The sequence below is a fragment of the Halichoeres trimaculatus genome, unplaced genomic scaffold (assembly GCF_033239565.1).
Source record: "Halichoeres trimaculatus isolate MK-OKI-2021-1 unplaced genomic scaffold, fHalTri1.1 fHalTri1_scaffold_16, whole genome shotgun sequence".
NCBI classification, from domain to species: domain Eukaryota; kingdom Metazoa; phylum Chordata; class Actinopteri; order Labriformes; family Labridae; genus Halichoeres; species Halichoeres trimaculatus.
Window position 1 is genome coordinate 12,227,679 of NW_027437194.1, and position 13,995 is coordinate 12,241,673.

General features: G+C 40.1%; 1 protein-coding gene across 1 annotated transcript; it reads left to right on the forward strand.

The window, feature by feature from the left end:
- Positions 1-1,144: 1,144 nt before the first annotated feature.
- On the forward strand, positions 1,145-1,756 carry pmchl (pro-melanin-concentrating hormone, like). The gene has a single exon (XM_074690745.1). The coding sequence runs from the start codon at positions 1,208-1,210 to the stop codon at positions 1,613-1,615; it is 408 nt and encodes a 135-aa protein (XP_074546846.1). The 5' UTR covers positions 1,145-1,207; the 3' UTR covers positions 1,616-1,756.
- The last annotated feature ends 12,239 nt before the right edge of the window (positions 1,757-13,995 follow it).

Below are 13,995 nucleotides of genomic sequence, written 5' to 3' on the forward strand. Positions count from 1 at the left end.
GAACCAGACAAGTTGGATTGGTGCATCTCTACTTTCAGCAAGACGCCTAACCCCAAACTGCCCCAAATTAAATATCATGATTACTCAGACCTATCTCTACCCTCATTCAAGAAAACATCTAAGAATCTACCACTTCTATTTAGGAACAAAAGATATGCTTGAAAAATAACTGTAGTGACAAAACCACCCAAGTCCTTTCAGACAGTAGCAAAAACAGGTTATGGATAGTTTAGAGACCAAAGACATTATTTCAAACAGGAAATGCTCCCCTGCACTGTCTCTCTGAACTCCCACATCAGTAAGATCAGGACAAGGACATAAATACTTTTAGAACAGCAAACTACACATCTAGACCTCTGTCGCTCATGAATTGCTGCAGTGTAGTGTCCCAACGATACTTACCATATCCCAGCTCTCTGCTACATTAATCCAAGTTGAATGAACTAATACTCTCAAATATTTGGGGAGAGCAAAAAATGAATCAGCTTAGAGCTTTGTATAATTGTTAACATGTGTGAGCTGACTGGAAACTCTTGCATAAATTATACGTAATTTCATACAGGTCCCCAGAGTTCTTGCAGCACCCATCTGCCAGGCATCATTAGGTAGGATGGTAATTATTCTGCCGTCCGGCATGAGATCAAATCAGCCCCCATCTGAGGGCCACAGATCAGATCTGCTTCTGTGTCCTCTGCAGAGATATACCTCCAACTTCTCCTTCATCTCTGACACGTCAACAAGAAGCTTCTGCCACAACTACAAAAACACATCATTGGTTTTCTTTTCTCACCTTTGTTACAATCTGAGACCTTAAGAAGCTTCATGGGTGGGTAATCTACTCTTGTTGTTGTAAAGGGCAGTCATTATGGATTACTGCTGTTCTTGTATCATGTCTCCAAAGAATGCCCACTGTTTCACTATCAAGAACCTCTTACCAAGCTCAACGTTTGAGATACTTTTAATTAACTTTCTGTCAACACAACACTCAAACACTGCAAGAGGTCTATCAAATTGGCTTCTAGCACAATTAACTCATTTCCTGAACACAATAGGAGAAAAGCAAATTCGCAGAACCAACGTGGCACATCCCAAGTGAAAGTATAAAAGCAGGTGATGATGTCTCATGATCAGAAGAACAGAGCCGAATCTCGGAAGAGCACGCCATTCGAGAAGATCCTTCCTCGCATCTTCTGGAAGATCCTTCACCATGAGACCATCAGTCTTGCCCGTCATCTTCGCTGCAACACTCATGTTCGAGTGCTTTGCTCTGAATGCGGCATTACCCATGGCCAAGTCTCAAGACAGCTTCTTGGAACAGGATGCCTTCTCCCCACTTCTGAGTGATGAGGTGACAGAAAACAGCCTTGGGGACATAGATCTGGCAGCAGCTAGTAGAACCAGAGGCCAGCGGGTGATCATCATGGAAGACCCGAGCCTGTGGAGGGACCTGCAGGTGATGAACAGCGGACTTAACCTCCATAAGCGCAGAGATGACGACAACGGCCAGGTCCTTGAACACAGAGGAGGCAGTCAGGATCTCAGCATCCCCATCCTGAGGAGGGACACGATGAGGTGCATGGTGGGACGAGTGTACCGGCCCTGCTGGGAGGTCTGAGGCAGTTCAAGTTGCGGATTACAGACCACAACTACGATATTTTCTCTTGTCTCACCCTGAGCTGCATTATCATCCAAAAATCTATGTACCTATGTGGAAATAACTGCAAATTTCAGAATTAAAGTTACTGAATTCTGCCTGCATGTTTGGTGTCTTCTGTTTTAATATTTATTTGTTAATGTTCAGTTCAAAGATAACGCTTTGTTACCTTCCTTTTATGCATTTAAAAAAACAACCGAGGGCAAGCATTACTCAGCTTACAGCTGCTGGCAGCTCTTACGAAATAGCAGGATTTGTAGCAGGAACATGTTGGCACAGGGTGTTTTTCTTTCTTTTTCTTTTTCTTTTTTTATTCGGTCTAACTGAACAGAAACATCTGTGACCAGAGGTTTCCTGATAACCCCAATGATTTGCCAACTAGCAGCTTCCCTTCTTCAATTACAAACAGATTTTCACCTAGGTCTTTGTTGCATCAGATCCTGCATACTGGTAAATGACTTCTGTTGTTGGCCTCTTGTGTGTAGAACAAAGAAGGGCTTTTGGGAGTATTGGTAACTGTAAATGAATCTATCTTTTAACAGGATTTAGGTGTGTAGTGTGATAAAGCCAGAACATCTGTCTCCACTGAGCAGGATTTTAACAGGAATAGCTGTAATGTTAAATGCATATCAGTGACAGATCTCATTATAGCTTTGGTAACCCAAAGAAAACCCACAGATGAAAAACAAAAATGTCTTACAGTGCAATATATAGATGATGATTTTGAAAAAAATTCAAGTTTTTTTTTTTCTGATCCATAAAGAAGATTAACTCTGCCCCAAATCTCACAGAACACATAGTTAGAGCTGTGAGTCAGCACAAAGGAGGAAATGTTTCTGGGAATGTCTACACCTTTTTGGTATTTCAGAGTAAGCTGCTGGTCGGAAAAACTATTAGGCTGAAGACATCAGCAGACATCCAGCATGTGAAAAATTATCCTCACAAACCTCCTGGACATTGAATTTGGGAAAATGTAGTACTTTCTAAGTAAAAAAGACTATTTAATACTCTGGTTGACAGTATGATTACTGATTTTTAAAAGTAAAGTCATTTTAAATTAATAGATATGAGATAAACATGCTGATAATGGTTTTCCCCTGAAAGAGAAGAGCAGTCTTTTACTAACCAAACGGACACAAATGTTTTTTATTCCTGTTAATGGTCTGCCTCTGGGGACAGCAGAAGTATTTCGTGGGTCAGTCTATAATGTTATCCAGATGAAAATTATCCCCATTTGTTCAATAGATTATCACATTGTTGAGTACAGACATTTACAGTCTCCAAGGGATGACAAAGTGTTTTAATTCTTCTTCTTACCAGACAATTACTGGAATGAATTGTCTCATTGAAGCCATGAGTCTTACTCTTGACGGAAAAAGGCAGGCTTAAAATTTATTTAGTAATGAATAAATCCTTTAAATAGACTAAGTTTTGCTAAACCACTTCCAGTAAATTACAAAGTAACTATGCAGCTAAATTACTCAACAGGTCAGTTGTCAACACCTTAATTTACTTAATTTTCCAGTGATTTTTTTTTATGGGATAATCATTCATGCAGGGATGAACCTGGGGAAAAAGTTTGGTGAACCATGGCATGTCCTTTATCATCATCATGAAGTTGGCATTTTTTGTAAATTGATTGATTTGACAAATTTTCCAAAGTACTACCTGAATTTTTGGTCCCTAGAGGAATACAGGTAATATTTATTTATTGGTAAAGATCGGTCAGAAATCATTGAAATGTAGCAGTGACAGCTGAACCTCATCTGGTGACAAACGTCCACACGCAAAGTGAGGGGTATCTTGCAGAAATCTGGTTTACTGCGGTGAGAATTCGGCAGCAAGAAATGTGATTTAGGTCACAGAGTGATTTAGGTCGTGGTCGATGGGATTTATTTCCTCTTTATTGCACAGCTTTGTTAAATACTTTGATCTCATTGATTAAACACCATAACAAAGGTGAATACAGCACAATAGCAAAAGCTCCAGGAACAACCAAATCACGCACATAAAACTGAATGGAACAGCTGAAAAGATCCAGTGTACCTGACATTGTCGTAAAAATGTTTTAAAAAATAGCGACACAGTGCGCAGATTCTAAAGCAGCCTGGGCTTATGGCTCATTTATCCCAGATTGGGAAAAGCAAGCACCATCCTGTCCTGCAATCAAGGCACCAGCAGCAAAGCTTGTGAGTGCATCTCCAGGTTGCTAATTGCTGCAAAGCACTGTACCAATTTAAACTATAAAAGGACTTTCACACCAGCACGGTGCTGGTTCAGGTTCCTGAACCTGATTTTCAACTAACTGGTGTGTTCAGACCTGAAAAAAAAAACAAAGGTTTGGAACCTTTAAGTTTGTTCACAGTATTGTAATCTGTGTCTATTAATTGGATAGGAAGTCGAAATAAAGCCCTCGGAAATAAGAAAATATCCTGAATATTTTTGTTTATCCCGTCTAAAGTTGCCTTTAGTAGAATAGTCAGTGTAATGTAAAATATCATAAAGACTCTGTTGAATATTTAATCTTACAAATATATAGTATTCATTTTGACATTAGTGCAAGGACGCTGACAGAAATCTGTCGCCCTGGAATCGACAGGAATTGGAGGAACTGTTTTAAACTTTCTGAACAAATACTTTTTGAATTAACTAAGTCATCCTTGATAATTTATGGTGTGATCCTCTATGGACATTCCAGATAAATGCTTATTTTATGCTGACATTTCTGGATCTTATATCTAAGATAACTGACAAAAAATTGTTGACATGAAAATGATTTTATTCATTTTGATTTAATTTCTTCTGTTAAAAACTGTCAGTAGGATTTTATTTTTTTTACTGTCTGAAAAACAAAAGTCAGCTCATGCTCATCTGTCACAGTTCACCTTTACCTGAAAATTTTTAGGTAACAGTGAATTCTTCCACAGACTCTAACTAGGATTTATGTTTGCCAGCTAACTCTTGAGTTGGTCCATCAACTTCTATGTGGTCCAGCTCTTTTTGCATAGAGTATGGTGGCTCCCTGCTGGCTGTGAAGAAACATGCATGAAGGCATTTTTGCTTTGGTTGTACAGCAAGAGGCTGCATCTTCTGTAAAAATAAAGGCTGCTGCTCGACTGAAGAAGTGAACTTGTCATGAAACCTTGTGTTTCTGAAGCAGAAGACTTATCAAGGCCATCAGTTATTGGTATATTCTACAGAGTGAACTCTCTGTCCAACATGCTACAGCCAAATGAGTGATTGAAAGGTACTTTGTATCCTCTACAGGGAGACACTGTAAAGCCTTCTTACCTAGCTGTCTTTCTCCTGGATAAAAAACACTATTTATAGCCATGGCGCAGCAGGGGAAAGGTTAGCTATTCATTGAAACTGTCCTGGACTGTATTATCAGGGGATGAGAAGGACAGGTCAGCTGCTCCATGGTACACATATCTCAGTCCTTTCCTCTCGAACAGTTCATACATGGTGCAGCTGTACAGCTGAGGATGAAAAAAAAAAACAAGCCAACAGGAAAACACTTCTCTGCATTGATGCATCTGTGCTAGCATAGAAGGGAAGTTTCATACGAGGCATCATATTCAGTGTTACAAAGGACAAATTAGCAGGTAATAAGCATTAGTGTGATACAGAACTGAATCACTTAGGAGAAGTGTTGCCTTGATGAAACTGAGCATTTTCCATGGCAACAAGACACTGAAAAGAGGATGGATGTGGTCGATTGTCTCCCTGTTCTCAGAAGCAACAGTGTCTGCAGGGACAAGGTTGAAGTAGACCTACAAAGATACAGTCTCTTTTCTACCTTTATTTAAACATGTGCTCCATATAAGTGAAAATGTGAGGGATAATAAGCTGTTATGTGTTGACTGAGTCAAAGGATACAGAAGCTGGAAAGCTTTGTCAGTGCTGAAAACTGCCTTATTTTAAAACTGGAACAAAGATGCAAAGATAAAACTGCCTAAGATGAAAGATGTCCTCAAATATGGTTTGCTTTTATCACTTAATACCACTGTTTGCCTCACGGTCTTCCTTCATTTGGTGACGTTTTTCCAGGGTTTACTTCAGGACGATGAAGACAGTTAAGCAATTTGTTTGTTACATGATTCATACATAAATGGTGTCTCCTCCTTGTCCTCTCATCACCTGATTATGGATGCTAACTGTTTTATGTATTCCCAAACAACATTTCCCATGACTTCTATCAGCGAATCATTCTGCTACTGCCAAACTTAAAAAATGTTACTCTCACTGCTCTGTCAGTTAAGATAGTTGTTGTTCACTTCTGTCACAAGGACTCTTCTGTTTAAGTTACATTCATATAAGATTTTAAATTAAATGTACAGGACATACCACAAGTATAAATCTGCGTAAGGAAGCAGTAGAGCACTAAGTCCCACTCAGCTCTCTTGCTGTGTTGGCGCGGTCTCACACCTTTCCCACTCCACCAGATCTATTTTTTTGGTTACCTGTAAATTTCCTCTCCTCTTTCCTTTTTGTCAAATGAGTCTTGTTACTGTTTTGTAAACACCAGTTCATTATGATTACATTAGGCTTTTTTTTTTTTTTAAATGAATGGGGATTGGATTGGAACAGATTTTCTTTGTTCAACACAACTTTTTACCAGCTACACTTTGACAAGGTAAGGTACTTGTCAACAGTTACGTAGCCCTGTTGTGCCAAACGTGACAACAAGCACACGTTCTAAAATTGTACTATAGTTTAGAAGCCAGCTCTATGTAGTGCTACTGACAGCCAAGTGCTTTGACGTAGACATGTAGACTAACGGGACAACAAGCAAACTGTCAGTTTAGCCCGTGTTTTAGCCTTTAGCTCGTGATCCATCACTCTCCTGTTTCGCTTTCTTCTGCTCTTCTGTCCTTTTACTGTCTGACAGTTAGACTCCAGTGTCTACCATTACTACATGATTTATCACATTAACCACTCTTCTCTCTACGAAACTTTGTCAGCCGGCGTGGTGTTGTCATGGAGACTATGACATACCGTGATTCAGTCCAGTCCTGTCCGACTTGATCGAGAAGCTAAGAAGTAGCATTTTGAAATAACATATATTTGCACTAGTATTTTCATTGTTCAGTGTGGGATATGATCAAGCAATCTATATCTAGATGAGACATTTTTTAAAGATCACTTAGAAACTCCTCACAGCCCCTTTAAAATGTAGCATACACTAACATGGACAGGTGGTTGGGCTTTCCTTTCAATTTTTAAGAACATGATCGTGTTGACCCTGTCTGAAGCAGATGATAGCCTTGTATCTTGTGCTGCCCCAATTTCTCATCAAAGGACGCTGGCGTATGCTCTGTGGGCAAAACACTGAGTGATAAGAGCCTCATGCAACCCCACTTTAACAAAGCTAATCTATTTCTCTAGTACGACATTTAAACCTTGAACAGTATATATTGTGGATGAAGATAAACTATTCATTGGATCCTTAATTGGCTCTCCGATACACACAAAAGAACTAGTGTCAAATCCCACATGAAGAGCAGGAAAAGTTGAAACACGCCAATAACAAAGACAGAGAAACCGCTCATGTTGTGGTGATGAGGGTCTGAAATAAGTGAAATAACTCACACAGTGAAAGGAAGTTATCACTGAGAAGGAAGAAGTCATCTGTGTACGGTTTCTACACATTTCTTGTTTGTTCAACAGGTCAGCTGTGCTGGTTTTGCACAGTTTACAACAAATGGCTTTCACCCTCATTGAGGCACCTTGGGAAAGAACATCTGGTACCCATTTTGGTGAAAGTGATTATTGTGTCTGGGTTCAAAATGGGCTTTCCAAATACAGATGCTAAAAAAAAAAAAAAAACTAATACAGCTTATGTCTGGAACTGTTTTTATGGCACTAATAACCTCCACGTCAGTCCATCAGTCTTGATCAGATATTCAAAGATACCCTTTATGATATTTTTCTCACAGTTGTGGGAAAGTTTTACACTTAGTTTAAATGTATTGTTCTGTCCTTAGAATCATCACTTCTCTGATTGCACAGCAGGGGGCGACTCAAGTTTTTGCGAGGAGAATGTACGTAGATTGCACAGATAAAATATGTTTTATTTATTTCTGTAATGTTTTGGATGACCTCAGCCACCATCTTTTTAATTAAAGCATGCTAAAGCATAGAGAAGATGGTTATCCAGGACAAGCTGAGGGGTATGACTTTCCAATGAATGACAAAACGCTGTATTATATAGCTAAAAACAGAGCACCACTGCCCACCATTACTACAATATAAATCCAAGAATTCCTCAGGCCTCAGTAACTAACTGTACTATAGTCTTTCGAAGGGCAAAAACTATGGACTGAATATGTGTAAAGTACTACTATTATTTATTTTTTAGCATGTGGTTTATTGAATAAATGCGGACATCTGCTCTGCCATCTGTCTCAGGCCATAGATGTCGTTAATCTTCACTTTTAGTGCTTCAAAGCCAGTGGTAATGTCTGTAATAGAAACCTGATATTAAAATCTAATTACGTCCTCCTCATGTTTTGTCCTCTTTTGCAATCGACCTAATAGCTCGGACAACAGTTACATGACATCTGGCGCCAAATGACACAGGACAGGATGTCCAGTGCTAATTGAATTCTCTTGGTAAGTTTGAGTGATTACCGTAACAGATCAGCATGTCTGAGCCTGGGTGTTGATCTGCCTGTTATTCAGCGCAGACTAACAGCGATTCTTTTAACTTACTGCGAATGAGGAGGGGAGTCCAAGTTGTGAATTAGTCCTTTAGATGTGATAATAAACTCCACTCAGTGATGATGATGTGTGAGACATGAACCCTCAGGGAAAATTTTATTAAAATAATTCCTAAACTATTACATAAGAATACATAAAAAACAGACTTATCCTTGACCCTAAAGCCATAGGTAGTTTCCTTGTGTTTTTAACATGCCTCCTAGTTTGGTTATGTATTTCATACAGTATTTCCTGCTCAGGCAGTGTAATTCAGTGTAAAAGATCCAAGGAAGCTGAACGTTAAAGAGGCTGCTAAAACCTTTTTATAATGATTGCTTTCTTATGTCAACCCCTCTGTCCACTGAACCTGTGTAATTGAAAAAAGGCTGTTAAATTCCAAAAGGTGAAATCAACCCATAACTTTGATGCAGGGCCAACAGTGTCCCAGTGCTGTCTGTACACATTTAAATGGACCATTATGCATCATTTTGGGGTAAAATTGGTCTTCTCTATGCAAATATTGGTCATCAAATTAAATTCACAAACACCTGCACTCACAGTCTTGTGCAGTTAGAGTCAATTTTGCTGTCAGCTGAGACACGGTGGTGACATATGAACCACTTTTTGTGTAGGCTAAATGTGCCTTCAGTTCTACAGTCAGATTTCATTAAGATTTTGCTAATTCTGACTGGTTAAAACAAACAACTCTCAATGTTGTTATTTCTGAGCTGTTCTGATTCCTTTCATTCCTTGTCTTAAAGTTTGGCCTGGTTACAGCAAAAAGAACAATTCTTAGAGCAAAGTCAACTTCTCCTCCCTCTTTAAAAGTCTATCTGAATTACATGGTTTCTTGCTTTAATTTAGAAGAGATAAGATACACTCTGTCCAACTCACGACCAAAATTCCCTAAAGATCTGGGGACCCTTTATTGAAAATAGAAAAATGAAAAAGGAAAGTCTGTTCACTGATAAACCATGCATACTTTGTGCCCCCGACAACATAGCTCCTCGGATCATTAAGGCACCCAAACCCCTCCACCGCGATAAGGTGGCGGCCACGGAGGGGGCTGTGAAATAATCCCACATGCATGCAAAATGAATAAATACATGAAAGATTTATCTTTATTTTGTGAACTGCTCTGGAGGGCCCCCTAGTTGCCGCAGGGCCCTAGGCAGGCACTTAGTTTGGTTATGTCTGCAGGTAGTATAGGTGGTAGTGGCAGCAGGCTGAGCAAGTTTGCCTTAATGTCTCTTTCTCTCACTGTCTTTTTCTGCTCCCTCTTCTGATCCCAAGGTATTCACAAGGAGCTAAGATATCAAATGTGTTCTGGGTCTCTTAACATTATGACCTCAACATAATAACTTCTTAAGGAAAGTGCCCAGGAGGCATTCAAGTCAAGAGTCTCAACCATCTCAGATGGCTTTTTTTTTTTAATATGAAGAAGCAGCAGCTCAACTCTGAGCTCTCTACAGATGTGATAGCCCCTTTTCCGGTCTGTCAGGCTGAATTTAGTCACCCTGCAGAGAAAAGTCATGTGGGCGGCTGGTGTCTGATATCACATTCTTATAGTCAGTATCAAAGCTCATGACCAGGTTAGTGTTGTAACATAAAGCAACAAGTTAAGTCTTTTGGCTCAGTTTCTGGTTCATCCCGGACATTTTTAATGATTCAAGATGAGAAAATAAAACTGAATCAGGCCATACAGTCATCTGACCACAAGAGCCTTAACCCTTCGATAAAGTCCCCTGTAGGCCAAGGACTCTGGACATTCGCCTGGTTCTCCCTGTGTTCTCCTTCCATGCTGAATCTCCCGCAGATATCAGAACCCTGACCTGTTTTTAAGACCTTTCCAGACTTCATGAAGCCCTCTGCCCCGAGGGGCTGGAGACAGACAGAGTGACAGGAAGACAGAGAGAAAGAAAGATGAGTCTTGGCAGTAGGGTTACTTTCTTTTCTCTTGACTTTGCTGCTGACTTTGTTGATTTTCCACTGGCTTTTAGTGTTTTTGCACAGTACTTCCCAGAAATGAGACACAAGCAGACTGGCAGGAGAGTGGAAATACCTCACACCACGCTGAAAACACACATGGCCCATTTCATGCCCTTTGGATTTGATAAGCATCCGTGTATTGCCTGTAAATCATTGTTATTGTCTAAGGTAAATTCCTTTTTTTCCCCCTCTTTCAATGTCGCAAGAGTTCCCAGAGTTCACAGTTCCCATGTACAGAGGGCTGTTATCAGGCCACGACTGATTGATAGAGATCATCAGAACAACACAACAACCTACTATTTCCTAAAGAAACCGTGTTTATTTATAAGGAGGGAAAAAACATGGTTTGAAACATGGTCTCAAGGCAATAGCAGGTTGTTGCTTGTGTGCCAAAGAAAATCACGAAGCCAATTCAATCCAATCATCAAGCAATCAGCTGTGCTGACAATCAGAAGTCTGGAGATTACATAAGACCCTCGTTGCATGGAACTCTGGGTGGCATTATTGGGATTTTTGACTGCCCAGTGAGCACTGTGTCAAACTCAAACTGATGAAGATGTCCAGCTTTTGAAACAGGGTGAAATCACCAATCTCTTTTCAGCAACTCATTGGTCAATTGGTTCATTGGTTGCTAGGCGCCGCCCTGTTGGCTATGGCTGCCTTTTGCTGCAGCTCTCTCTTCTTTGTCCGTTTGTTGTAATTTTTTGTCTCTTTTTTGTAATCTTTGTATTTTACTTTGTATTGCTCATTTGTTGGTCATGGACACCAAACTTCTTGTGTGAGGAGGTGAGGAGGTGAGGAGAAGACAGGATACAGGAGACAGAGATGGAGCATGACCGAAGAAGCTTAGTCCTGGACCCTGTGGAGGTGGAGGCTGGCTGAACAGGAGAATGATGGACAAACTGTCATATTCTATTTCCTTATGGATCTTTCTGCACTTTCTATAAACTTTCATACTTTTGTTTTCTTGATTGATGCCATGACTTCAATTTTGTTGTACTTGTTACAATGACAATAAAGTTCTATTCTAGTCTTTTCTATTAAAATACCCATCAGTTAATATGAAAAGTTCTTCCAAACTGAGTGTTCAAGGTGAGGGGAGTTGAATACACTGGGCTCTGTTGTTCAGAAGTCATCTGATTGGGTAAAAAGTATCAGTGAAACTAATTAGCTAACTTGTAAAACAAGTTGGAACAAGCCTGGAACACAAAACCTTGTATTTGTGATGTTCCCAGAAGAGTTGAGGTGAAGTTGATAAAAAAGAAAAATATTAACCAAATTCAAGCAGCGTATTGGATTAAAGCTGGATTACAAGAACAAACAATTCAGCAAAAATCCAAAAAACTAGTGAAGGGAAGTGTTGCTTTTCCAAAATGCAGGGTTTTTGGCGCTGCTCCCAAGAGGAGCAGACGAGCTACCTCTTTTGACTCCCATACGACCCCCAATTTGGTGTTATTTGTTGCCTCACATTATAGCCTAACCTCACAAATATGAATTATATGTGTATTGATAAACCATTTTGCATTCTGTGCATTTCAACAGATGTGTATTGAGGTGAATTTTGAAGAGTGAGAGGAAGTCGATGTTGCAGAAGTCGGGGGGAGGAAACTCCACAGTTGCGGAGACGAGCAGCTGACTGTGGTTGTGAGATGGATACAGGGGTGGAGGAAGAGGATCTGGGTGTGCGAAGATCATGGAGGCATGGAGGGGCGAGGTTGTGGAAAGCTTTGTAAGTGAGTATCAGTATTTTGTATTGTATATGGTGAGTGATGGGGAGCCAGTGGAGGTGGTGTAAAATAGGTGTGATGTGACTGATGAATAGAGTCCTGGTGATGACACAGGCTACAGAATTCTAGCACCCCCCCCCACACACACACACACGCACACACACATACATGCTGTGTTCGCAGCAATCCCTCTTGACCAACAGTTCCTGCTGCTGTGGTGACCTGCGGGGGTTGAGCTCTCGTCTCTTCAGACAAGCTCTTCCGGCAGATCTGTGCTCCTCCACAGCTGATTCCATCATTTAGTCCCAGGTGCCCCCGTCTGGCTCCTTGGGGCCGGGTGACATCATCGTCAACCTAACCCCCCCCACCCCCCAGTCTCTAATGGAGGCCTGACGCTGGTGAAGGGGCCTTGTGAATAATTTAGGAGCTCTGGTGCACTTTATAACCTGGCCTGCAAGGCTAGCCGGGACATTCACCCTAAGTGCATTAGTATAATAGTCCGGGAGGAAACTAGCCGTATTGACTAATATAATCAATAGCTCCTGTTGGATGTTTTGTCACTAGAGGTTGTTGTCTGTATGTGGGACGATGGAACAAACGATGAAAGAGCTGAACAAAAAAGTAACCTCACATAATTGCCCCTGATTTTTCGCTCTAAAATGACGAGCAGCTATTGTCCTGTTTGATGATGACAGTAATTTCATCTATTCAAACCTTTCTTGACATCATTGACCGAGGACTGATTTGAATCAATCAGAAAAATAATTTCCCCACAGTGCAGAAAAAGCTTCCCAGACTACATTATTGAAGTTCGAGTCTAAGGTGACCAATTTTGACCAAAAAACATCTTTATAATGGAGTAAACTCGATGTCCCCCCAGAGAGAAGAGTGACGTGACAAATGACGTGATTACCTAAAGCTTCTTAGGAGAGATAAGAGCACTAGAAAGGTTCATTCAGAGGAAGAGCTCACCTTCACGAGGTGAAAGCTGCAGAGAAAAATGGATCTTTTATTATTGAGTGTGTACTCGGCACAGCACACAGAAAGCACTCTGTTATTAGAATTGTACGAAAATTAGCATGTTTGCATTGTTTCATGTCTGACAACAACTGTGAAGTGGGCCTTTATGAATATGCGTCCCTTTTCAGCAATTATCCTGAGAAACCATCAGTTTACATAATAAACGACTAATCTAAATAACAAAAACCCAATCTGCTGTTCTAAAAACTGCCTCTATTCCCTCCGTTTTATGATTTACTCTGTGAGACCAGATGAAATACGCTCAAATGTCTTTGTCTTGGTATTCCATGGGTAAATGTAGGGGATATATTTTTTTCTTCAATTTTTCTTTTCTTTCTCATACATATCACTAAACTCCCCTGAAAGTGTACTTTCGTCTCTGCTTTCTTTTCATTGTTATGAATTTAGAGCCAGCTTCATTTCTCACAATTACATGTGAGTCACAAGCACAAGCATTCAGCTTTCTGAGATCTACAAGGTCATTCAACAAGACATGCTGCTCTGTGGGTTGCATTCCAACACCCACAGCTGCTAGTTATCGCTTACTTATTTATAAAGTAACATAACAATTTTTACCCACTAAAAAGTATGAACTGTGATTTTTAGGAAAGTGTTTTGGGATGTTATTTGTATGTGTAAAATCTTTTGGGCTGTAACAGCACAAGTCTTGTTTGGAAGTTAACTTCAGCGACTGTGATAACTAATGCTTTTTTTATTTAGTGCAAAGTGTAGCAATTTGTACACAATGAAAAGAGGTTGTTGCGTGCACAAGTATTTGAAATGTTTGATTGTGATTCTTGACAAATGGAGAATCAATTTTTGAAAGTTACAAACATGCTATTATGTCACATATGCTGGTGATTTAGTGATCCTGTCACCTTGCAGTGCTGTTTGCAGGTACAA